Source organism: Geotrypetes seraphini, chromosome 8 (genome assembly GCF_902459505.1).
Source record: "Geotrypetes seraphini chromosome 8, aGeoSer1.1, whole genome shotgun sequence".
Taxonomy (NCBI): domain Eukaryota; kingdom Metazoa; phylum Chordata; class Amphibia; order Gymnophiona; family Dermophiidae; genus Geotrypetes; species Geotrypetes seraphini.
In genome coordinates, this window is record NC_047091.1 from 115,911,766 (window position 1) to 115,938,375 (window position 26,610).

General features: G+C 50.7%; 1 protein-coding gene across 4 annotated transcripts in view; it reads left to right on the plus strand.

Moving 5' to 3' along the window:
• Positions 1-838: 838 nt before the first annotated feature.
• Positions 839-26,610, plus strand: part of LOC117364739 — a 296,082-nt gene continuing 270,310 nt past the window's right edge. Inside the window, exons 1-2 of one of the 4 annotated variants that reach the window (XM_033954287.1) lie at positions 839-990; positions 9,402-9,530. In XM_033954287.1, the coding sequence (XP_033810178.1) occupies positions 9,410-9,530 (121 nt within the window). In that variant the 5' untranslated portion in view covers positions 839-990; positions 9,402-9,409. Of the gene's footprint in view, positions 991-1,086; positions 1,240-9,401; positions 9,531-26,610 lie in introns of those variants that run through there. The other 3 variants (XM_033954286.1, XM_033954285.1, XM_033954288.1) reach the window with 3 other exon arrangements.

The following is a 26,610-nucleotide window of genomic DNA, read 5'->3' on the forward strand; positions in this document are numbered from 1 at the left end:
GGCAGATAAAGACCCAAATGGTCCATCCAGTCTGCCCAACCTGATTCAATTGAAATTTTTTAATTTTTTCTTCTTAGCTATTTCTGGGCAAGAATCCAAAGCTTTACTCTGTACTGTGCTTGGGTTCCAACTGCCGAAATCTCTGTTAAGACTTACTCCAGCCCATCTACACCCTCCCAGCCATTGAAGCCCTCCCCAGCCCATCCTCCATCAAACAGCCATATACAGACACAGACCGTGCAAGTCTGCCCAGTACTGGCCTTAGTTCAATATTATTTTCTGATTTTAAATCCTGTGTTCATCCCACCTTCTTTGAACTCAGTCACAGTTTTACTCTCCACCTGAGTGACCTTTCCGTTTCTGCACCTCATGTTACAGCTCATAAGTTATGTTCTATGGCGACCATGACAGCTCATCTCCAGAAATCAACTTTACAGATCTGTATGGCATCGACCTTGTCGTCTCTTCATATGTTTTCCAAACATTAGTGCCTTGACCAAGCATTCAGGACGGATTCCAATTTTGATTCTGCAGTACTTCAATCAATGCTGTAATATGACAACTCTCCTTCTCCTCCAGAGGTAACAGTTATTTGAGTTACTTAAGGTTGTTTTGTTATAACTGGTGTGGTTAGAAGAACTACAGTTACAGGTAAGGAAACTTACAATTCTGACCGAATTAAAGATGGCCGTCGTGCACGTCGGGTTCTAATCACATGACAGAGGAGGCAAGCATCATTTAGTTGTAGATATACAAATTGTAACGGAAAAAAAAGCAACTGCATACATTTATTATTTTTGAAATGTTGTTGCGTTCGCTTTGGGGTTTGCTGTTATAAAGATTTTTTTTTTGGTAATAGGAAGTGATGTCACAGCCTCAGCGCTTCCACTCTTGCGCCCTGCCTGCTTGAGCGGGTGTGTGCGTGAGAGGGGCCCGAAAACGGCAGAGGTTGTGGAAAGATTCTCGAGCTCTACTCGAGTACTCGGACCGGTGAGACTCGCTAGCGCACAGTCGTGATAGGGTGACGCTGATGTTTTTTATCTGCATTTTTGCAAGAGTTTTCGTTGATGTCGGGGCGCTGTAGTGAGGCCTTGGCCCATCCCGCCTCGTGGGGGGAGGGGCCTCCTGCGTGAAACGAGGCCCGATCGAGAGTTAGTGTTTGAGGTAGCGGAATCACGCTGATGTGGGGCCCTGATTTCTTGGCTCTAGTTGTTTACGATTTACGAGCTGTTTGGCCAGGTATCCTCCCTTTTTAGAGCCCTCTAAGAAAGACATTTCCAAACTGGCCCGCGGATCACGTTTGTGTGGCCTGCCATGCGCTGCTTTTCTTGCAGCCACATCCGGCCTCGTAGGGAAAATTTTTCTCTTTTCACGGGTAGCTGCAGCAATAGGGCAAAGGCAGCGAGGCTTCTCCAGCTGAAGAAGGTGGTGGGTCCCTCGTTCTCGTCTTGCTTAGTACACTCTCATGGATCTGCTTACCGACTGTCTTATGCAGCTCTTTTTTTGTGTGTGGGGGGGGGGGGGCTATTTTAGTGTTCTAAAATAATTTTCCTCTGAATGTATGTTGGTTTTATTTAATATTCCTAATATTTTAAAACAACATAAACCACATAGATATATTTTTTAATATGCGGCATATCAAGGTAAATGTAATTTAGTAACTCATTTTCTTGGCTGGCTGATCAGTTTCTTAGACTAGGAAGTGAGACAGACAAAACCTTGAGATAAAAAGAAACCTGCAGCCAGTAAAGGTGAACAAATGTAATAATCTCCTCCCATCTTAAATCTGATATGATTGCTTTCTTTAGTGAGTGGAATTTTTTATGGTCCTGTTTCAAAATAGAAAGTTTAGATAAATAATTTCACAGTTTTTCATATGGTAGTTACAGGACAGTCAGAGTAAGATTCGTATGGTATCTTTATGGCTTGTAAATAAGTACAATAAATATAAGTAGTATCTATGATTGGAATTTTAGATTGGTTGGTAGCTTTTTCAAATCCAATATCTGGGCAAAGTTACAAATTCAAGTACAGTAGGCATTTTTCGGCCCCAGAGGGCTTAAAATCTAGTTTGATGTCTGAGGCAACGGAATGAAATGTAAGGTTGCAAGGAGTATCAGTGAGAAAGGCTTGATTTGAACACTGAATTTTGTAGTTTCGAATCCACTGCTCTAAACTTCTCTATCAGAATGGGATAGAACCCTATAGAATCAGATTGAGGTATGAGATTTTGAGTACAGTACACTTCCTTGTCAGATACATCTGAAGAAGTGGATTCTACTCCTTGAAAACTCATGCCTCAATATATTGGTTACTAAGGTGTTATCTGCTTCTGTTGATTGTTATACTAGATTAACACAGTCCCTTTTTAAAGTCCTCCACAGTTAGTGGTACTCCATACTTTAAATTGCTGCACTGAAATATTTGGTATATGCAGGATGCTGTGTTTTCCTTAACAATCTGTGCCAGCAAGCTGGGGGAGGATCAGAGATCCTGGCAGGTTTTTGTACTCGCCATAATTGGTCCCTATTTCTACTTCCCTACTACATCCAGGGATAACTGCTGCTACCAGCTCAAAATAAGAATAAATTGCAGATTTGCTGTCTATAGGTATTGTTTGCTACATAGTTTCAGAGTAGCATATTTGCTGGGTTTTGTGTTGCTTTACACTATCTGACTGCTAACATTTTCTAGCAAAAATGTGCTGTACTAGATCATTCTTCAGGAGTGATCCCTGAGGGACCTACCCCACAGTAGCCAGGCACTCTGCAAACAGCCACAGACTTAAAGAAAAGGTAGCACTAAGTGTGCAGAACCTGAGTTAAAAAAAAAATTAATACTTGGAGACCATGGATCATTTTATCAAACAATGGAAAAGGTGCCAGTACACAATACCCTCTCAAAAAAAAGCTCTGCCGTTAACTGAGGTGACACCACAATTTGAATGTGTATTTGTTTTTGTTTGTATGATGAGAAGTCTAAGACTGATACATTACTTACAGTTTTTGATAATGGGACTAAATGGTAGGCAGATTCACTCTAAACTTATTGTCAATTAAATATTTAGGAGTGTTTTTGTTTGGCTGTGAATTTGTGTGTAATATGTCATATTTAGAATTTAGAATGAACATTGTTTTTCAAATGTGTCGCATCAGAAGAAAGGTTAAAAACTACTGGTTTAGAGCAATGGTCTCAAACTTGTGCCACCTGGTTCTATTTTGAGGCCCTTGGTATTTTTATATGATCACAAAAGTAAAATAAAAGTTTCTTATGATCATAGCTATAAATGACATTATTATTATTAAGACTTAGCCAAAAGGAAAGATTTATAAACTATAAAGAGTTTTCTCATGCAAAATTGTCATTTCTTTAATAAGACATTAACTATTATCCCAGGACAAGCAGGCATGATATTCTCACATGTGGGTGACGTCATCTACGGAGCCCCGATGCGGAAGCATTTTCAAGCAAACTTGATTGAAGATTTAAGTTTGCTCTGCTGCTCCACGCATGCATGCCTTCCTGCTCCACTAGGGGGCGCATCCCCTCGTGGTCTCCAGTTCAAAATTTTCCGCTGAGCCTAGAAGTCGTGTTTTTCAGGCTCTGCCCCAACTGCCTTCTAGCACCGCAATTTTTTCTTGTTTTTTTCTCGATTAAGTCGCTGTGCGCGAATTCTTTACTTTTCAACTTGATTCCTGCTTCGTTTTTGACGACCTGGAGGCTTCCGGGTCCCCGTGGCCGCGTGGCTACTCGAGCCGCGGCTACTTTCGATTCTATGTCCCGGCCTTTGACCGGCTTTAAAAAGTGCACCCGGTGTGAGCGGCTTCTTTCCATCACAGACCCGCATCGCCGGTGCATCCTCTGCCTGGGGGCGGCTCATCCAACCGACTCCTGCCCCCAGTGTGCTACTTTCCAGAACCGGGCCCTCCGTCGAAGAAAAGCCCGCATGGCGGACCTTTTCGCCCCGGACCAACCCTCTACCTCGGCCTCGAGGTCGGCCCCGGCCTTGACCTCGGCCCCGAATACCTCGGCATCGCCCCGAGACCCGAATCCGAAGCCCTCGGGACAGCAGAAAGCCTCGGCCCCGGGTAAGTCCCCTCTTCCTTCTTCAGGTTCCGTAACATCGAAGAAGCCAGCCTCGGGGACACCGTCGACGCATGGCGGAAGCCCCATGCTTACAGTCCCGGCTAAGCCCTCCAAGCCTTCGGGCCGTGCCTCCACCACACGGGAATACTCTGATACGAGGTCGCCCCCGGTGGAGTGCACCGAGGCAGTGGACATGCCTTCGATGCTGTCCGTGCCCGTCTTCCAGGACTTACTCCGAGCGATGATCTCGTCGGAGCTGTCCGCTGCAATGGCCCAGTTACAATCGGCCTTGACCTCGACCCCGCAGGTGCCAGACCAGCCTGAGCCTCGCATCGAGCAACCTCGGGGAAAAGTGCGCAAGCTTCGCCGCATCCCATCCTCCTCGGACTCCTCGCCGAGGCAACCGAGACGCTCTCCCTCCGCAGACCGCCGCGGTGCAAAATGTCGTGCTAAAACGACAGAAACCTCGATCCGCCGTACCTCCAAGAAGGCCCGAGGTTCACCAACTCTACGAGGCCGTTCTCCTACACCTCGTACGGGACCACTAAGGGTGGCTGAGTTATCACTCTCCAACCCGCGCATCCTCCGAACTCCTCCTCGGACCGGGACCCCGACCCGAGGTTGCAGGTATTCTCCGAGGGAGTCCGGGTCGAGGTCACCGATTCGACATCGATCGGTACCCCGAACCCGGCATCGTCTCCGAGGGGCTCCTCGAGACGCCGAAGATCGACAACCCCGGAACACTCTCACAGTGCATCCCCCGTCTCGGAGCGTGGATCGGAGCAGGAACCTCGATACTCGAGGGAAGCCTCCCCATCCTTCTCCACCTGACGGAGGTCTCGTTCACCGACCCCGCACGGGGCCCCGGGAACATCCCGCCCATCCTTCACTCGCTTTGTCCAGGACATGGGCCACGCTTTGGACTTAGACCTCCAGTCCGACTCCAGATACTCTAAGGAGTACCTAGCGGAACTGGATATGCCATCACTGCCCAGAGAGTCCCTTCGCTTACCACCTAACCCGGTACTCCAACAGGCCTTCTTCAGGAACCTGGAGACCCCATACATGGTCACAGCCGTACCCTCCAAAATGGAGGCCAAGTACCGCACAGTACCCTACCCGGGATTCGAACAACCACAGCTCTCCCACCAGTCGCTGCTAATAGAATCCTCCTTGAAAAAGGCTCACCCATCCCGGGTGTCAGCTGCGGTCCCCCCAGGCCGAGAAGGCCAAACCCTGGACAAGTTCGGCAGGAGACTATATCAAAATGCAATGATGGCCTCTAGGGTGCAAAGCTACACTTTCACCTTCACATCCTACCTCAAACACCTCATTGGACTATTGAGATCCTTTGAGACTGACCTACCGGCCTCCCGGCAAGGAGCGTTTGGCCTGCTTTTAGAGTCCCTTTCCAACCTGCGCCTCCATCTATTCCACGCGGCCTACGATGGCTTCGAACTCTCCTCCAGAGAGGCAGCCTTTGCTATCGCCATGCGCCGACTAGCTTGGCTGCGCCTGGTCGACATGGACCCCAACTTGCAGGACCGGTTGGCTAACCTCCCCTGCGTGGGAAAAGAACTGTTCGATGACACTATCGAGGCGGCTACAAAACGCCTCTCCGAACACGAACGCTCGTTCGCCTCCCTCGTCCGGCAAAAGCCTAAACCGACCGCGTCCAGGCCGTTCAGGGCCCCTCCGCGCCGATACCCACAAAAATCCACTCCTGCCTTCTCGCGGCCTCCACTCAGACGCCCGCAGGCCCACCATCGGGCTCTACTCAAGTCTCAACCGCCTGCGACTACCAAACCATCCCCGTCCTTTTGACGGGATACGCGGAAGGGGGCGGCCCCCCTCCGCCATAGTCCCAGGCCTCCTTCCCATCGGGGGTCGCCTCAAAGCCTTTTACCCTCGCTGGGAACAAGTCACGTCGGACGCATGGGTCCTTGGCGTGATCTCATCAGGATACTCTCTCAGCTTTCGTGCCATTCCTCCAGACAACCCTCCAAGGAATTGCCCTCCCAACCGGACGCTGCTACCCCTGCTCCTATCCGAGGCTCGAGACCTGCTTCGCCTCAGGGCAGTGGAGGAGGTTCCCCCCGACCAACGGGGGAAGGGCTTCTACTCCCGTTACTTCCTGGTACCGAAAAAAACGGGAGACCTACGCCCAATACTAGACTTGAGACGCCTCAACAAATTCCTAGTTCGGGAAAAATTTTGGATGCTTTCCCTACCGACCCTCTACCCTCTGATCGACGAGGGCGACTGGCTCTGCTCCCTCGATCTGAAGGAGGCGTACACACATGTCCCAGTACACCCCGCTCACCGCAAGTTCTTGCGTTTTCAGGTGGGGGACTGGCACCTACAATACCGAGTCCTCCCCTTCGGCCTAGCATCATCACCTCGGGTCTTTACCAAGTGCCTCGTGGTGGTCGCAGCAACCTTACGTTCCTAGGGCCTCCAGGTATTCCCCTACCTGGACGACTGGCTGATCAAAGCCCCGTCCAGGGAAGGGGTTATCTCAGCGACCCAACAGACTATTACCTACCTACAAAGTTTGGGGTTCGAAATAAACTTCCCAAAATCCCAACTACACCCCTCGCTGTCCCTACAGTTCATCGGGGCCACGCTGGATACGGTTCGCCTCCGTTCCTTCCTCCCCCCCTCCGCGCCTAGAGGCGTTAGTAAGTCTGAGTCGAAGGATCTCTCAGCTCGACAGATGATGACTCTCCTAGGGCACATGGCCTCCACCGTCCATGTCACACCCTTCGCCCGCCTCCATCTGAGAATTCCTCAATGGACCCTGGCCTCTCAATGGCGTCAAGAGCGGGACCCGATCGACCGTCCTGTGACAGTGACTCCTTCCTTGCAGAGTTCGCTCCGCTGGTGGGCCGACTCTTCAAATCTTTCCAAAGGTTTACTCTTCCTCGCCCCTCATCACAGCAAGGTACTCACCACGGACTCGTCAGAGTACGCTTGGGGAGTCCATCTGGACGGCCTACGCACGCAGAGGATGTGGTCAGCGGAAGACCGCCGCTGTCACATCAACGTGCTAGAGCTCCGGGCCATCTATCTCGCAGCTGTAGCCTTTCAACATCTGCTCCACGACCGGGTTGTCCTCATCCGAACCGACAACCAGGTTGCAATGTACTATGTAAACAAACAAGGAGGAACAGGGTCTTGGTCCCTCTGTCGGGAAGCCCTGCGCCTCTGGAAATGGGCAATCTCCAACAACACCTTCCTTCGAGCGGTGTACATACAAGGAGAACAAAACTGCCTGGCGGACAGACTCAGCCGCCTCCTCCAGCCACACGAGTGGTCACTGCACTCTCAAACCCTACGACAGGTGTTCATACAGTGGGGGACACCTCAAATAGATCTGTTTGCATCCCCCCACAATCACAAACTGCCTCTCTTCTGCTCCCGGATGTACTCCCCGGACCGGCTTGAGGCCGACGCCTTCCTCCTAGACTGGGAGGGAAGGTTCCTATACGCGTTTCCGCCGTTTCCTCTGATCCTGCGGACGCTTGTCCACCTGAAAACAGTACAAGCCACCCTGATCCTGATTGCTCCTCGCTGGCCACGCCAGCCTTGGTTTTCCCTTCTACTTCAACTCAGTGTCAGAGATCCACTGCCTCTGCCTCTGTTTCCCTCTCTACTGTCACAAGGTCAGGGTTCGCTGTTACATCCCAATCTTCAATCTCTTCATCTGAATGCTTGGTTTCTTTCTCCCTGACTGCTCTCCCCGTGTCTCAATCAGTCAAGGAGATATTGGAGGCCTCTAGAAAGACCTCGACGAGAACCTGCTACTCCCAAAAGTGGACCAGATTCTCAACCTGGTGCTCCGCCCACAGCCAGAACCCGGTGTCGGTCCCCGTCCCTCTGGTCCTTGACTATTTACTTCAATTATCTCATTCCGCCCTAAAGACCAACTCCATTCGAGTACACCTCAGTGCGATTGCGGCCTTTCATCAGCCCCTGGAAGGGAAAGCCCTCTCGCTCCATCCCTTAGTCTCTCGCTTCATGAAGGGTCTTCTGAATGTCCACCCTCCTCTCAAACCCCCTCCGGTGGTTTGGGACCTTAACGTGGTTCTGGCTCAACTAATGAAACCTCCATTTGAGCCCCTAGACAAATGCCATCCAAAATTCCTCACTTGGAAAGTAATTTTCCTGCTCGCGCTCACTTCCGCCCGACGGGTTAGTGAGTTACAAGCTCTGGTAGCGGACCCACCCTTCACAGTATTCCATCACGACAAGGTGGTACTCCGCACCCATCCAAAGTTCTTGCCTAAAGTAGTGTCTGATTTTCACCTCAATCAGTCCATTGTCTTACCTGTGTTTTTTCCCAAGCCCCACTCTCACCCCGGAGAGGTGGCGCTCCATACTCTTGACTGTAAGAGAGCGTTGGCCTTCTACCTCCAACGCACTCAGTCACACCGGAAAGTCCCACAATTGTTTTTGTCCTTCGACCCAAACCGTTTAGGTCACCCAGTCTCCAAGCGCACCTTGTCCAACTGGTTGGCCGATTGCATCTCCTTCTGCTACGCTCAGGCTGGTCTCACACTGCATGGTCGAGTAACGGGACACAAGGTCCGAGCGATGGCAGCCTCCGTAGCGTTCCTCAGGTCCACACCTATTGAGGAAATCTGCAAGGCCGCCACGTGGTCTTCGGTTCATACTTTCACCTCCCACTACTGTCTGGACTCACTGTCCAGGAGCGATGGCCGGTTTGGCCAATCGGTTTTGCGAAATCTATTTGCTTAAATTGCCAACTTCCCTCCATCCCTTTTCAGTTAGCTTGGAGGTCACCCACATGTGAGAATATCATGCCTGCTTGTCCTGGGATAAAGCACAGTTACTTACCATAACAGGTGTTATCCAGGGACAGCAGGCATATATTCTCACAACCCGCCCACCTCCCCGAGGTTGGCTTCTTTGCTAGTTAAGTGAACTGGAGACCACGAGGGGATGCGCCCCCTAGTGGAGCAGGAAGGCACGCATGCGTGGAGCAGCAGAGCAAACTTAAATCTTCAATCAAGTTTGCTTGAAAATGCTTCCGCATCGGGGCTCCGTAGATGACGTCACCCACATGTGAGAATATATGCCTGCTGTCCCTGGATAACACCTGTTACGGTAAGTAACTGTGCTTTTTTTCTGAGGCCCTCTAAGATCCAAAATGTGGCTCTGCAAAGAGTTTGAGTTTGAGACCACTGGTTTAGGGGATGAGCAAGACAAGAACTTTGCTTTATAATGGAACATTAGATGTATATAATTCATAAAGAATATTGAAGAAACAGATACATTTTTCTTATTTGTAGATTACAAAATGGCATCCGGGCGAATCACGAGAGAAAAATTTGATGCTATGGTGCAAGAGAAGGTTGAAATGTATGGCATGAGTGTTGATGAGGCCATCAAACGGACTATTCAGCAATGTCGGTTCCAAGGTAAGCTACTGCCATTTTTCTTTTATTATATGTTATTTCATGTGAGGTACACATTTGGTACAGATTGGATTATTTACTAAGGGTAAGGGGTTAAACACCCACGAAGTGGCAGGTGGCTTTTTTGTTGGCAAAATGTTCAAATTGTGGTTTTCTATGTAGTTCATATGCAGAGCATTTAAATTTCCAGGGTGTGTGTTTTGGACAGGTCTAGGGCAGGCTTATAATTGGCAATTTTTCTGCAATAATGGAACATTGTAGAAAACGTTCAGGTCAAAGATTGGATGTTTGAGACTAGACCTGATTCAGTAATGAATAAGTGCCAAAAAGGTGCCCTAACTGAGCAAATGACAACTGGAGGGATTAAGGCATGACTCCTTCCCCCTTCTCTTCCGGTGGTCACTAAACCCCCCCTCCTACCCCTCCCCAAAGATACATGGACCCGAATCTGCAGGACCGGCTGGCGAATCTCCCGTGCTTGAGCAACAAACTCTTTGATGACTATCGAGGCAGCCACCAAACGCCTCTCTGAGCATGAGCGCTCCTTTGCCTGGTTGGTACGACCCAAGGCGAAGCCCACCCTTCCGAAGTCGTATAAGTTGCCCCCCCCCCCGGCACTTCCCCCAGAAGTCGATGCCGGCGTTTTCCAGGCTACCTCCTCGGCGCCAGCAACAGCAGAGGGCCCCTCAGAAGCCTTGGGCACCGGCGACAGCTAAGCCCGCGCCGTCCTTTTGATGTTCTGGATTGGGGCGGGCCGGCCCCCTCCGTCCTCGAGCCTTCTCCTCTGCCTATAGGAGGCCGCCTCGGTGCCTTTTCTCCCCGTTGGGCTCTGATCACGGCGGATAATTGGGTCCTCTCTGTCATCTGGGAAGGGTATTCTCTGCATTTCCGGGTGCCGCCTCCGGCCCGGCACCCAGGAGGGTGTCCTTCGAACAAAGTGCAACTTCCCCTTCTTCTCCAGGAGGCCCATGCCCTCCTTCGTCTCCGGGTGGTGGAGGAGGTCCCGGTGTGTTAATGGGGCTCGGGGTTCTACTCCCGGTACTTTCTGGTCCCCATAAAGACTGGGGACTTGCGCCCTATCTTGGACCTCCGAGAGCTAAACAAGTTCCTGGTCAAGGAGAAGTTCCGTATGCTCTCTCTTCCCCTTTTGTACCCCCTGCTGGACAAGGTGGACTGGCTTTGCTCCTTGGACCTCAAAGTGGCCTACACTCACATTCCGATCCACCCGGCCTCTCACAGGTTCCTTCGGTTTCAGGTGGGAGAACTTCACCTGCAGTATCAGGTCCTCCCATTTGGGCTTGCTTCGTCCCCCCTGGGTGTTCACCAAATGCTTCGTGGTGGTGGCGGCGGGGGCCCTGCGGTCGCAGGGTCTTCAGGTGTTTCCGTACCTCGACGATTTTGTCAAAGCGCCGTTGCGGGAGGGGGTTATTTCAGCGACCCAACAGACTATTTTCTTCCTTCAGAATCTGGGCTTCGAGGTCAACTTTCCGAAGTCCCAGTTGAGCTCTTCTCAGTCTCTGCAGTTCATTGGGGCGGTGCTGGACACAGTTCGCCTCCGCTCGTTCCTACCTCAGTCTTGGCAAACTGCCCTTATCCACCTGTGCCGGAGGGTTGCCCTTCAGTCCACGACCTCCGCCAAACAGATGATGATCCCGTTGGGCCACATGGCCTCCACGGTTCATGTGGCTCCATTCGCCAGGCTTCACCTCCACATACCGCAGTGGACCCTGGCGTCCCAGTGGAGACAGGACCGGGATCCTGCCTCTCGGCACATTATGGTGACTCCCTCCTTAAGGCGTTCACTCCGCTGGTGGACGCACTCTTCTAATCTTTCGAGAGGTTTGCTCTTTCTTGCGCCCCTGCCGCAGAAGGTCCTCACAACGGACTCCTCTGTGTATGCCTGGGGGGCTCACCTCGACGGCCTGCGGACCCAGGGTCTTTGGTCGAGCGCTGACCGTCGGTGCCACATCAACCTGTTGGAGCTTCAGGCCATTTTCAATGCCCTGGTCGCCTTTCGTCATCTGCTTCTGGTGCGCACGGACAACCAGATGGCAATGTATTATGTGAACAAGCAGGGGGGTACGGGTTCCCTGTCTCTGTGTCGGGAGGCTCTTCGGCTCTGGGAGTGGGCGATCAGCCACAACATCTTCCTTCGAGCGGTCTACATCCAGGGAGAACACAACTGTCTTGCGGACAGATTGAGTCATCTTCTCCAGCCTCATGAGTGGTCGCTCCATGCCTCGATTCTGCACCAGATGTTTGCTCGATGGGGGACGCCGCAAATAGATCTATTCGCCTCCCCCCTCAACCGCAAGCTGCCTCGCTTCTGTTCCAGGATTTACTCCCCGGATCGTCTCGAGGTGGATGCTTTCCTGCTGGATTGGTTGGGCCGGTTCCTCTACGCATTCCCTCCTTTTCCTTTGATCTTGAGGACTCTCGTGCAGCTCGAGTCAGCTCGCGCCACCATGATCTTGATAGCTCCTCGCTGGCCCCGGCAGCCGTGGTTCTCCCTTCTCCTTCAACTCAGTGTCAGGGAACCTCTGCTGCTGCCTGTGTTTCCTTCTCTGCTGTCTCAGAGTTGGGGTTCGCTGCTACATCCCAATCTGCAGTCTCTACACTTAATAGCTTGGTTCCTCTCCACAATCCTCCCTCCTTCGGCTTCTCTCAGTCGGTGAGGGATGTTCTTGAGGCCTCTTGGAAGAGCTCCACTTGACAATGCTATTCCCAGAAATGGACCTGATTTGCTGCGTGGTGTGCTGAGCACCGCATGGAGCCACTATCTGCCTCCTTGCCTTCCGTGTTGGATTATCTGTTCCACTTGTCTCGGTCTGGCCTCAGATCGACATCTATTCGAGTCCACCTCAGTGTGATTGCTGCCTTTCATCAGCCACTTTATGGGAAACTGTTCTCCGTTCATCCGGTGGTTTTCCGCTTTATGAAGGGCCTCTTCAGTGTTCATCCTCCACTCAAGCCCCCTCCGGTGGTTTAGGATCTTAATGTGGTTCTGGCTCAATTGATGAAACCTCCGTTTGAACCCATTGATAAGGCTCATCTGAGGTACCTCACTTGGAAGGTGGTGTTCCTGGTTGTTCTCACGTCTGCTCGCAGAGTCAGTGAGCTGCAAGCGCTAGTTGCGGACCCGCCTTTCACTGTATTTCAACATGACAAGGTGGTCCTTCGTACTCATCCCAAGTTCTTGCCCAAGGTGGTTTCGGACTTTCACCTCAACCAGTCCATTGTTCTTCCGGTGCTTTTTCTGAAGCCCCACTCTCATTAGAGTGAGGTGGCGCTTCACACCCTTGACTGTAAGTGGGCGTTGGCTTTTTACCTCCAACGCACCCAGTCTCATCGGACGACTCCTCAGCTCTTCCTATCTTTTGATCCCAATCGGTTGGGCCACCCTGTTTCCAAGCGTACCTTGTCCAACTGGTTGGCTGCTTGTATTTCCTTCTGCTACGCTCAGGCTGGTCTTCCACTGCTGATTCGGGTCACGGGGCATAAAATCAGAGCGATGGCGGCGTCTGTCGCTTTCCTCAGGTCCACGCCTATTGAGGAGATCTGCAAGGCCGCCATGTGGTCCTCGGTTCATACATTCACCTCGCACTACTGTCTAGATACCTTTTCTAGGAACGACGGCTGGTTTGGCCAGTCGGTTTTGCGTAATCTGTTCTCCTGAATGGCCAACTCTCCCACCGTCCCATCCGAGTTAGCTTGGAGGCCACCCACATGTCGAGAATATACTCCCTGCTTGTCCTGGGATAGCAGGCAGATATTCTCACAACCCTCCCACCTCCCTGGGTTGGCTTCTTTGCTAGCTATCTGAACTGAAGACCACGAGGAGGGGACGCGCCCTCTAGTGGAGCGGGAAGGCACATGCAAGCGTGGTGTAAAACTAGCAAACTTTGAGATCTTCAATCAAGTTTGCTTGAAAAGCTGTCCGCGACGGGGCTCCGTGGATGACGTCACCCCACATGTTGAGAATATCTGCCTGCTGTCCCTGGATAACACCTGTTACGGTAAGTAACTGTGCCTTCCAGCAGTGACCAATACATGTAACAAATACCTACTTATTTTTTATTTATTGAAATTTATTAACCACCTTTATGAACAGGTTCACCCAAAAGATAAAGGGGATGAGATTTGTATACTACTTTTTCTGTGTGGTTTACACAATCAAAGCGGTTTACATATTTTAGACAGGTACTTATGTACCTGGTGCAGTGAAGTGTTAAGTGACTTACCCAGAGTTACAAGGAGCTGCAGTGGGAATCAAATTCACAATCATAGGGTGTTGAGGTAGCTGCTCCAACCACTAGGCCATTCATCTATTAGGTAGCTAGATGCCATGCTGCTTACTACTTCCTCTCCCTCCCTCGAATAATAAGAGTTGGAGAAAATCACCAGAGTTATTGGACTTTTCTTTCAGGAGAACATCCTAACACTTTTTATTTTTTTTAAACCTAGCTGTACTAACCTGCTTTTACCACATCCTCTAGCAATGACTTGTAACCAGTTTCCAGCCCTGCTGTATCCAGAGAGGTGCCAAAGTAGTGGCTAGCCTGTGTTTCTCTGCATTCAACAGATGGACAATCATGGCTGGTACATTAGGATCAAGATTGTGTTATGGCAGGGAAGTTCTTTGACTATTGGAGGTGAAATATGAATGGCATACTTCTTTTCTGAGCAACAAGATTAGTTAGTCCTGAGTAAGTTTTCTAGCAGGACCAATTGGGATTGGAACTTTCTCTTCTGCTACTCTCCCCATTGGGGTGTCTCTTGAGGTCTCTGGTAGATAGCATGGTGTGCACAGTGGGGGAGTACTTAGTGTGCTAGTAGACATTGGTGCCAGCCCTACAGTCATCATATCTCTGGCCATAGGTTCATATGTCCTTACTGTGATGAGTAAGCCAATCTACAGGATGCAGCTGGAAGTCAGGATGACAGCATTGTCAGTTCCTAGGTAGTTTTCGATGGGCATGGCTGATCCAGGAACTGCAGGAATGCTTAAGGCTGGGACCACTTTAGTTTTGGTAAGCAGTGGAGGGAAGGGGGGAGAGATCAGGCACTGCTCTTACAAGTTATTTTTTCTCTCCCAAGTTTGTTCAGGTGATGCACTGGGTGTCTCTCTTGATTTAGGGGGTCACAGTTAGATTACTGGGGCAGGAGAACATTTCTTGAGGTTCTCTTGGTTCTATATTGGCTCCAAGTGAGCCTACTGGGCTGGAAATGTGCTCTACAGCATAGAACTGTCGGTTAGAGCGAGGGCTGAGTTGGGATTTGGGAGACCTATACATATCTGTCTTCATTTTTCTATCTAGTCTGCCTAATCATGCTATTCCCTTAGAGATCCAATGTACTTGTCCCAAGCTTTCTTGAATTCAGATAACCTTTTTGTCTGCACCACCTTCGCTGGGAGACCATTCCAAGCATTCATCACCCTTTCCAAGAAAAAGCATTTTCTGAGGTTACTTCTGAATCTATCCTCTTTCTCCTTCATCCTATGCTGCTTTATTCCATTGTTTCATTTAAAATGAAAGAGACTTGTCTCATGCGCATTCTGTTGCGTCCCTTCTGGGACCAAAGGTGTATTCACCCCATCCTGCAAACCGGCTCTTGCAGAAATCCACACATTTTTCTCTCCATTGCTTCTCACTCTTGACTGAGGAACATAGATCCCCCTGTAGTTTTCCATTTTTTGCAAGCGAATCATGCATCTGGTTACTGAGCAATGGGAGATGCCAGAGAAACATGATGGCAGATAAAGGCCAAATGACCCTTCCATAGCAAAGCAGCAGATGAATCCAGAGACCAGTGGGTATAGCTCACATCGACCAGCAGGTGGAGATAGAGAACTGATTAACAGTTGGCCTTAAAGCCTGGTGCTCCTTCTGTTGCTTCAGTTTTGCTCTATCTCCCAGCAGGGTTGGAGCTACCTTTCTAGCTCCTAGTCTCTGGCTGCTGCCGGATAGATTGGATTGGTGGTCCGTTGGAAGTCCTCTGTTGAGACTAGTTCTCTTCAGTAGGTTGGGGGTGCCTGGCTGATTGGTGCCGGCTTTAGGAGGTACACCTGGGCCCTCCCAGGTCCCTGCTCCACCCTCCCCTCCGTTGGATAGAGGGGTTCCTTTCCAGGTTGCAGGACTATTGGCTGGCTTCTCCATTCCAGTAAAAAAAAAAAAATAAAAAAAATAAAAAAAAAAAAAGGAGCCTTCCTGCGTGTACTGAGCCGGGCAGGGGTTAAACTCGGCTTCCAGTACATTTACCAACAATTCCCTGGCTTCGGGGGTGAGCGGCTTCCCGTTTGGGTGAGTGATTTTTTTTTGCTTGCTTGTTGGTACTGGTCCTCGGAGCGTTCCCGGGTGCCGGGCGGCTGCGGGGGCGGAGTCGGCGTTCGGCGGCGTTCGCCGCGTGTGTATAAAAAAAAAAAAAAAAAAAAAAAGCGGAGCTTTAGTAAAGCCGAGGGGGGATGGCTGCCGAGGCTGGTCAGCAGTGTTCGCGCTGTGGGAAGCGTCGAACACTGTCGGGTCTGTGCTCTGCCGGGTGCAGGGAAGCGCCGGCAGAGGATCCGTTTTTGGCGGCTTGTGAGGCGGCCATTTCCCGGGTGCGGGAGTCTCGCTCAAGGTCCCCGCCGCTCGAATTCGATGCAGGGGGACTGCAGGACTCGGCCACGGAAGACAAGTGTGAGGCGGCGGGGGGAGAGCTGAGAGCGCTGGAGGCCGGCGTAGGCCCGCCCCTCGGCTCGGAGCAGGGTGGGGGAGTGCCCCTTAACTGGGGATCTTTGTCGCCCGAGTTTGTACAGTTGCTCCATCATGTATTTCAGTTGAAGTCCTCCCAGCCTACTCAGCCGGTGCTGGGGGCCGGGAGGTCCCTTGCGGTACCCTCTACCTCGGCGGGGGGGGAGGGGACAGATACCAGACCCACTGCGGGGGCAGCTGGGTCCCCGGGGCGGTCGCAGGGGGCTAAAAAGCGCAGGCTGGTGTCTGCGGAGGCGGTAGATATTTTGCCCAGGTCGCCTTTCTCTTTACCTGAGTCATTGGAGGAGGGTGAACTATTGGATTGGGACGAGGAGAGTATCCCGGGTAGGGAGGGGGATGACCCTTCCGCTCTCCGGTTGTTCCATGGAGAGGAGCTTTCTTCCTTTATTTCAAAGGCTTTACAAAGTTTGAATATTTCTCAGGAAGATGCTAAAGTGTCCGGAAACCCGCTGATGGCAGGTACACGTAGGCCGCCTAAGTCCTTTCCGGTCCATGAGGCCATGCAGGAGCTGATCTCGGCGCAATGGGAGGCGCCGGAGGCCAGTTTGCGGGTGGCAAAGGCCATGAGGCGCTTGTATCCGCTTGACCCGGCCGAACTGGACAAGTTTCGGTTACCTCGGGTGGACGCTTTGGTGGCGGCGGTGACCAAGAGGACTACCTTGCCGGTTGAAGGGGGCGTGACACTAAAGGATGCGCAGGATAGAAAGATTGAAGCATCCCTAAAGATGTCCTTTGAGGTGGCGGCGGTTACTTTACAGGCCGCAATATGCAGTTCTTACGCAGCGCGGGCATGTCTGCAATGGTCACAAGGGATGACCGATAATTTGCTGGAGTCTGGGGGTTCTGTCCCTGCGGAACTGGCAGATTTGGAGGCCGGCTTGGCTTATTTAGCGGACTCCTTGTATGATATGGTTCGGGCGTCTGCGAAACAAATGTCTCTGTCTGTGGTTTCACGCAGGTCCTTGTGGCTCCGTCATTGGGCGGCCGATGCCGCGTCCAAGCTCCGGCTGGTGAGACTCCCTTTTAAAGGGGGTTTATTGTTTGGAGAGGAGTTAGATAAACTGGTAAAGGATTTTGGGGATACCAAAACGCAGCGTTTACCGGAGGACAGGGCTAGGCCCCCGGTACGGGCCTCATCGTCTAGACCACGTTTCCGGGATGTGAGGCGTGCCAGGGCTGGTAAACCTTTTTCCAGGGCTGCATCTGGCCCGTTCTCTGCTTCGAGACCTCGGTTTCAGCAGAGAAGTTCCTTTCGCACGACGAAACCCTCTCCAGGGCAGGCAGCCCGTACCCCAGCCAGTCGCACTCCGCAATGACGGGGGCTGGGCTCCCTCCGCCCTGCCCTTAGGGGGTCGGCTTTCGGCATTCCGGGCGGAGTGGGCCACAGTCACGTCCGATCAGTGGGTGTTAGACATTGTTCGCGACGGTTACAAATTAGAATTCGCCGCTCCGGTCGTAGATTCTTTCGTGGTGTCCCCGTGCAATGGAGCGGCCAAGGGAGCCGAGGTCCGCAGGACCCTTCAGGTGCTGCTCGATCTGGGGGCGGTGGTACCGGTGCCCCCGGAAGAGGTAGGCAGCGGTATTTATTCCCTGTACTTCATTGTTCCAAAGAAGGGGGGGGTCCTTCAGACCGGTGCTGGATCTCAAAGGGGTCAACAGATTCCTCAGTGTGCGCCATTTCCGAATGGAAACAGTACGCTCGGTTATTGCGGCGGTAAGGCCGGGAGAGTTCCTCACGTCTCTCGATCTCAAGGAAGCGTACCTCCATATTCCGATATGGCCTCCGCATCAGCAGTATCTGCGGTTTGCGATTCTGGGCCAACATTATCAGTTTCGGGCAATGCCCTTTGGCCTGGCGACGGCTCCCCGCACGTTTTCCAAGGTCATGGTGGTGGTAGCCGCTTTTCTACGCAAGGAAGGGATTCGGGTACACCCGTACTTGGACGATTGGTTGATCCGCGCCTCATCCCGGCAGGAGAGTTTGTCGGTGACGCAGAGAGTAATCTCTCTCCTTCAGTCGTTGGGGTGGATTGTCAACTTTCCCAAAAGTGTTTTGTCCCCTTCGCAGTCGTTGGTGCATCTGGGGGTGCGGTTCGATACGACTCTGGGGAAGGTGTTTCTACCCCGAGAGCGGGGGGAGAAATTGCAGGCGCAGATTCGCCTCCTTCTCGGGTCGCCCAGACCTCGAGTTTGGGACTATGTGCAGGTGCTGGGCTCCATGGTGGCGACTCTGGAGGTGGTTCCCTGGGCCCGGAGCCACATGAGACCCTTACAGCAGTCTCTGCTCTCTCGCTGGTCTCCAGCTTCTCTGAACTACAATGTGCGTCTCCAGTGGAGTCCTCGAGCGGCTCAAAGCATGCGCTGGTGGCTCCAGGACGAGCATCTTTGGAGGGGCATGCCGTTGGCCACACCGGATTGGGTGGTGGTTACAACGGATGCCAGCCTGCAGGGTTGGGGAGCCCAGTGCAGGCACACGTCGGTGCAGGGAAGATGGTCTTCCCAGGAGGCTCAATGGCCCATAAACTTACTAGAATTAAGAGCGATCCGGTTGGCGCTGCGGGCTTTCCAGACCCTAGTTCAAGACAGACCGACCAGGATCTTTTCGGACAGTGTCACGGCGGTCGCGTATGTCAACCGTCAGGGGGGTACCCGGAGTCCGCAGTTAGCCGAAGAGGCAAGACTTTTGTGTCAGTGGGCAGAGGGGCAGATCCCGCTTCTGTCGGCGGCCCACATTGCAGGGCACGAAAACGTGCAAGCGGACTTCCTCAGCAGAACTCTTCTCGATCCGGGAGAATGGGAGTTGTCGGCTCGAGCATTCAGCCTGCTAGTCCGTCGATGGGGGTGGCCAGAGATGGATCTCATGGCCTCTTCCCGCAATGCGAAGGTGCCTCGGTTCTTCAGCAGACGCAAGGAACTGGGATCGGAAGGGGTGGACGCATTAGCGCTCCCGTGGCCTCCGAATTCCCTTCTGTATGTTTTCCCGCCTTGGCCCATGATAGGGCGGGTGTTGCAGCGCATTGCTCGCTTTCGAGGCACAGTAATCCTGGTGGCTCCGGATTGGCCACGGCGGCCGTGGTACGCGGATCTGATGCTGCTGTCGGTAGGCGATCAGGTAGCGTTCCAGGTAACTCCGGACTTGCTAACTCAGGGTCCAATATTAATGGAAGATCCGGGCCGCTTTGGTCTTACGGCCTGGCTATTGAAAGGTCACGGCTGAAGAAGAAGGGCTATTCTGAACGGGTGATTTCCACCCTGCTTAAGGCTAAGAGGATTTCAACGTCAGCCTCCTATGCGAGGGTCTGGAGGATCTTTGAGGCATGGTGCGGCAGACACGGAATTGCGCCTTTCCAGGCTTCTCTGCCGGCTATTCTGGCGTTCCTGCAGGAGGGCGTAGAGAAAGGGTTAGCATATAACTCTTTAAAGGTGCAGGTATCGGCCATTGCCTGTTACAGGGGCCGGGTGGCTCGCTCGGCTCTCGCATCACAGCCGGACGTGGTGCGTTTCCTCAAGGGGGTTCAACATATCCGGCCGCCGGTTAGGCGAATTTGTCCAACTTGGAACCTTAAACTCGTCCTTGGGAAATTGCAGGGGGCACCTTTTGAGCCACTGTCAGCGGCCACTTTGAAAGATGTCACGCTAAAAACAGTTTTTTTGGTGGCGATGGCTTCAGCAAGGCGAGTATCAGAGCTGCAAGCGCTTTCTTGCAGGGAACCCTTTTTGCGTTTCTCGGAGGCTGGGGTGACGGTGCGTACGGTGCCGTCCTTCCTGCCTAAGGTTGTGTCGTCCTTTCATGTGAACCAGAGCCTGTTTCTGCCATCCTTCAGGAAGGAGGATTGGGGGAAGCGTTTTTTGTCGGTACGGCTTCTGGATGTCCGCCGTATGCTTCTCCATTATTTGGAGGTGACGAATGCTTTTCGTCGGTCGGACCATCTCTTTGTCGCGTTCGCGGGTAAAAACAAGGGGATGGCGGCGTCTAAAGCGTCCATTGCGCGTTGGGTCAAGGACGCTATTGCGTCGGCGTATGTGTTGTCAGGGAAGAAGGTACCGGAGCACCTTCATGCTCATTCCACTCGGGCTTTGGCTACATCTTGGGCGGAGTCCGGGGGGATGTCATTAGAGGAGATTTGCCGGGCGGCCACTTGGTCGTCAGGTAATACTTTTTCAAAGCATTATCGTTTAGATGTAGCAGCCCGGTCAGAGGCGAGTTTTGGCGCGGCAGTGCTGGCAGAGGCGGCATTGGCGTCCCACCCAGTTTGAGTTTGCTTTGCTACATCCCACTGGTCTCTGGATTCATCTGCTGCTTTGCTATGGAAGGTAAAATTATGGTCATACCTGTTAATTTTCTTTCCTTTAGAAGCAGCAGATGAATCCAGAGCCCCTCCCCAAGTGCACGGGTTGTGTGTAGGGTGTTTAGGTCATTAGGTTAGCCGGGGCTATGGTTGGTAAGTGTATTATTTCATTGCTGAAAAAAAAAAAAACAAAAAACAAAGGGATAAGATGAAGAGAACGACACATTTTCTACTGGAATGGAGTTTTCTGGTTGCTCATTCTCCTATCGGGATGCTTGGGCAAAGTGCAAAACTGAAGCAACAGAAGGAGCACCAGGCTTTAAGGCCAACTGTTAATCAGTTCTCTATCTCCACCTGCTGGTCGATGTGAGCTATACCCACTGGTCTCTGGATTCATCTGCTGCTTCTAAAGGAAAGAAAATTAACAGGTATGACCATAATTTTACCATCCAGTCTGCCCATCCACAGCATCCACTATCTCCTCTCCCTAAGAGATCCCACGTCTGTCCCATGCTTTTTTGAATTCAGACACAGTCTTTACTCCACCACTTCTACCAGGAAACTATTCTACACATCTTCTCTTTCTGTAAAAAAGTATTTCCTTAGATTGCTCATGAGCCTATCACCTCTTAACGTCATCCTATGCCCTCTCATTCTGGCACTTCCTTTCAAATGAAAGAGATTCGACTCATGCATATTTATTTATGCCACTTAGATATTTAAACGTCTCTATCATATCTCCCCTCTTCAGACTTTCTTCTAAAGAATACATATTGAAATCCTGTCTATTCCCATACGCCTTATGACGAAGACCAAAAAATATTTTAGTAGCCTTCCTCTGTACCTCCATCCTTTATTTCTTTTTGAAAGGGCAGCCCTCCAGACCACAGTTAAGCTTTTTCCTATGGCACCAGATTTTCAGCAGCTTTACTGTTAACCAAGTTGAGCTCCATTTGGTTGATGACATGGTCTATAGCAGTGTTCTTCAACCTTTTTACACCTAAGGACCGGCGGAAATAAAATAATTATTTCGTGGACCGGCAAACTACTAAGACTGAAATTTTTTTTAAAAAACCATCGCCGCCCCGTCCCTGCGAGGTCGGTCCCACAAACCATCTGATCCCATCCGCACAAGCCTCAAATAGTTATGATTTTATATTGAACATATTTTATTAAACTATAAAAAGAAACAATATTCTATACAATTGTCTTTTATAAATACAAATAATACAGGGCAAAGATCAACAAAACCCCCGTCTTCCCTTCCCTTCACATATATCCCCTCTACTATCAAGAAAACTGAATAAGCCAAATTATTATAGAATGCTACACAAATATCATGTAACAGAATACCACAGTCACACATAACAGGAATGGTGTTAGGGGAGTGGAATTAGGGCAACTGCCCCCTGGTCAGAGAGAGCCCTAAGCCAGCTGGAAGCTAAAGAAGCACTGCCTGGGCTTTGCACTCCCCAGTTATGTCTAGCAAGATACATATTTCAAATCTGATATATTTGAATCACAAGATAGAAATAAAATTATTTTTTTCTACCTTTTGTCGTCTCTGGTTTCTGCTTTCATTGCCTTTTCACTCTCTTCCATCCAGTGTCTGCCCTAAGAACATAAGAATTGCCACTGCTGGGTCAGACCAGTGGTCCATCATGCCCAGCAGTCCGCTCACGCAGCGGCCCTCTGGTCTAAGATCAGCACCCTAACTGAGACTAGCCCTACCAGCACACGTTCTTGTTCAGCAGGAACTTGTCTAACTTTGTCTTGAATCCTTGGAGGGTGTTTTCCCCTATAACAGCCTCTGGAAGAGCGTTCCAGTTTTCTACCACTCTCTGAGTGAAGAAGAACTTTCTTACGTTTGTACGGAATCTATCCCCTTTAAACTATAGAGATTGCCCTCTCATTCTCCCTTCCTTGGAGAGGGTGAATAGTGTCTTTCTCTACTAAGTCTATTCCCTTCAGTATCTTGAATGTTTCGATCATGTCCCCTCTTAATCTCCTCTGTTCGAGGGAGAAGAGGCCCAGTTTCTCTAATCTTTCGCGGCCCTCTGGTCTAAGATCAGCACCCTAACTGAGACTAGCCCTACCAGCACACGTTCTTGTTCAGCAGGAACTTGTCTAACTTTGTCTTGAATCCTTGGAGGGTGTTTTCCCCTATAACAGCCTCTGGAAGAGCGTTCCAGTTTTCTACCACTCTCTGAGTGAAGAAGAACTTTCTTACGTTTGTACGGAATCTATCCCCTTTAAACTATAGAGATTGCCCTCTCATTCTCCCTTCCTTGGAGAGGGTGAATAGTGTCTTTCTCTACTAAGTCTATTCCCTTCAGTATCTTGAATGTTTCGATCATGTCCCCTCTTAATCTCCTCTGTTCGAGGGAGAAGAGGCCCAGTTTCTCTAATCTTTCGCTGTACGGCAGCTCCTCCAACCCCTTAACCATCTTAGTCGCTCTTCTCTGGACCCTTTCGAGTAGTACCGTGTCCTTCTTCATGTACGGTGACCAGTGCTGGACGCAATACTCCAGGTGAGGGCGTACAGTGGCATGATAAACTTCTCTGTTCTCTTCAGTCCAGCATCTGCCCCTTCCATTCACTGTCTGTCTTTCCCTGCCATCTCTCCTCCCCCCCAATTTGGTCTGGCATCCATCATCTTCCTTCTGTTTCCCTCATGGTCTGGCATCTCTGTCCTTCCCTCCCCCCTGTGGTTTTTAGCATCTCTCTCTTCTCATTTCCTCCACTCAGATCTGATATCGTTCTCTGCTCTCTTCCCTTTTCTTCTCTGGTCTTCCTTCTCTATTTTCTGCCTCCAACTAAATTAAATTCTTTCTTACTATTTAGTCCTGTTTCCCTCTTTTCACTGTGTCTACCCACAGCTTGTCACCCCTTTCCCTCACCCCTCCATTATCTTACTATTTTCTTCCCCCTTTATTTATCTCCTCCTTCCATCCAGTATGTGTTCTTTCCCCACTTCCATTCAGCATCTGCTCTCCCCTCTCAACTGACATCCATCTGCCTTCTGCTCTCTCTCCCTTCTTCTCACTTCCATCATCTGTCTCCTTCTCTCTCTAATCTCCTCCATTCCATCATCTGCCCCTTCCCTCTCTTCCAGCCCCCCCCCCAAACTTCCATCATCTGCCCCCCTTCCCCTCACCTTTGCAGGTCACTTTCTTTCCCCTGAGGGTGGCTCATGTCAGAGGGGAAGCTTTGGCCGAGCAGAACCGCTTGCAAGGAACAGTGGAACTTACTTGATTGATGTCGAGGCCCGTTGCCATTTGAAGGAAAAAAAAAGGGACCTGCAAAGGCGAGAGGAAGGGTGACCTCCAGGAAGCTGCTCTTTGCCTTCCTTCAGCGGCCCAAGAGTCCAGACCAACAGCGGCAGCTCTGTGTACTTTTAACTTCGGCACAGAGCTGCCCCTAAGCAGTAGTTTAGCGCGGTTTCATGAGGCAGCCTCGGGACCTTTGCTAAGCCGGCCCGCTTCGATGATGCGATGTGGGCCGGCCTAGCAAAGGCTCCGAGGCTGCCTCATGAAACCGCGCTAAACTACTGCTTAGGGACAGCTCTGTGCCAAAGTTAAAAGTACACAGAGCTGCCGCTGCTGGTCTGGAGGTGCGGAGACGAGGCAGGAGGCAAACGCGGTGGAAGGCAGGAGTCCCGGCGAAGGCAGGAATCACGGCACAGCGACTGCAACAGGAAGTTGCCTTTCGTTGCAGCGGGGACCGAATCCTTTGCGGACCGGCAAGATTTTTTTGCGGACCGGCACCAGTCCGCGGACCGCGTTGAAGAACTGTGGTCTATAGAACTAAGTTTTAGTTTAGTTTAGCAGCTATTTGAGTAGCCGAAGGTGGATTTGGCAGTGGCTCAGGTGACCAAGCACACTACCCTTCCTGGTGAGAGAGGAGTTATGCTGAAAGATTATCAGGATCGCAGGGTGGGTCTGGTCTTGGAGCTTTTTGAAATGGCTTTGAGTATTAAGGTGGCAGCGGCAACTGCAGCCTCCTTTGCAGTGCGTGCTAATCACCCGAAGTTGCACCAAGATCCTTCAGCGGAGGTCAATGCCTCCCCCCTAGCTGGTGCTAGAGAAGATTGATTATATGGCAGATGCCTTGTATGACCTTATTCAGGTGCTAGGCAGAGTTTCAGCTTATGCTGTTTCAGCTTGCAGAACACTCTGGATCTGCCACTGGGCTGTAGATTGATCTCCAAGGCAACTCTGAGCAAGCTTCCGTTTTAAAGGTCAAATGCTTTTTGGCAAGGGATTAGATGACCTGATGGCCAGTGTGATGGACCACAATCCTAAGTCCTCCCAGACAGCAAACCTTGACTTGTTCCCGGAGGAGGTTGCAGCAACTTTCATCTGTTACGCAGGTTTTGCCTAAATTCCTTGGGCTCGTCTGGCCAGAGATATCTCCAAAACTTCAGACCATACTATAACAAACCCAGACATCAAAAGGCTTCAGGTTCTCGCTCCAGCAGCACCTCTTAAGAAGTCAATAATGCCAGGGACTCTGAACTTCCCACATTGGAGACCTGTTGTTGGCGTTCCTACAGGAGTGGGAACAGATATCCTCAAACTAGTGGGTACTGGACATCATACCGGAGGGACACAAGATAGACTTTTGCCTCCCTCTGGCTTTGTTTCTCCAGAGACAAGCGGAGAAAATGCAGGCACACTTGTTGATGAAGTCCTCAGACTGAGCCTGTGTGTTGGTGCTCTCCCCTAGTTACAGTAAGCTTTTTGCTTACTGAGCATGTACCAGGACTGTAGCCTGCTTAGATATTCCCCCTATCCTGACAGTTTTTTCTTCAGCCGTCCTAACGGTCGCAGCTCTCCTCTGTATCTCCTAGCACCTCAGATAATTTTTTTTCTTTAGAACAGGAATCAACCCAAACAGAGAGATATTCTACATTAAAAAAAAAAAAAAAAAAAGAGAGAGAATATATACCACGGAAACCGGGAAGGAAGCATCTCGGGAGTTTCATCACCACAGATGACATTCAACTCCCTTTAGGACCACAGCAGAAACCGTGAACTACAGAATACCAGCAAGAAGACTGCATTTGCAGCTCTGCTAATGCACAGGGTAAGGCTGCATCGTAACCGCCAATGTTTGTTCACATTCCCTTCCCCCAGGGCCCTGTTTCAAGTTTATTAAAAAATTTTTATACCGCTTAATCAAATTTCTAGGCAGTGTACAGAAATAAAAAAGTATCTTAAAAACAGATTAAAGTTAAATTACTAAACAGAACCAGGTTCATCACCTACGAGGGAGGTGCACCACAGTTTCACGCCATTCACGGATCAAAAGAAGTCAGCGAGACTGGAGGGAAACCTTTTTAGCCGGCAGAGGCGAACAGGATCGCTACACCTTCTCCCACCTCAACTATGCCACAGCATGCATCTGACTCTAGGTCTGTTAAAGAAACGGCCTCAACAGTTGGGGAAGTCTCTTTTGGGCCAAGCTTTGGCCTCGCGATCCTTCCCCACCTCTGCCCTGCACCATAAGGAATCGGGTACCAATTTCACGACTTCTAAGCCTGGACCTTGTTTATTCGCTCAAAACAAAGTCTAAACAAAAATCTTCTTCAGACTCTCTCTCAGAGGACTTATGTCTGTCTAAACAGCCTTCTCTTCTGTTTTCTGTGCCACTACTCTCTTACCTCCTTAAGTCGGTCGCCTTCTTCCCCAGTATGGTTAGACCCTGACCAGGACCTCCCTCCTCTCCAGGATCCTGTCTTCTCTATTCAGCAGCAGGCTGTGCCAGACAGACTTTACGGTAGATGTCCTGCAAACAACGGGATGGTTGGATAGGCTGGAGTGAGCTTGGACGGCAACCTAGAACAATACCAGACTTTACAGTCTAAGGCTCAGAAATATCAAAGAAGAGACAAGTTTATCTAATCATGTATTTTTTATCCAAAATTTTTACTGAAAGTCTCTGCTCTACTTGGTCTCAATCAAAATACCGTATATTCACGCATATAACGTGCACGTTATACATGATTTTACAAACCGAGCATAACCATGTGCTTTATAT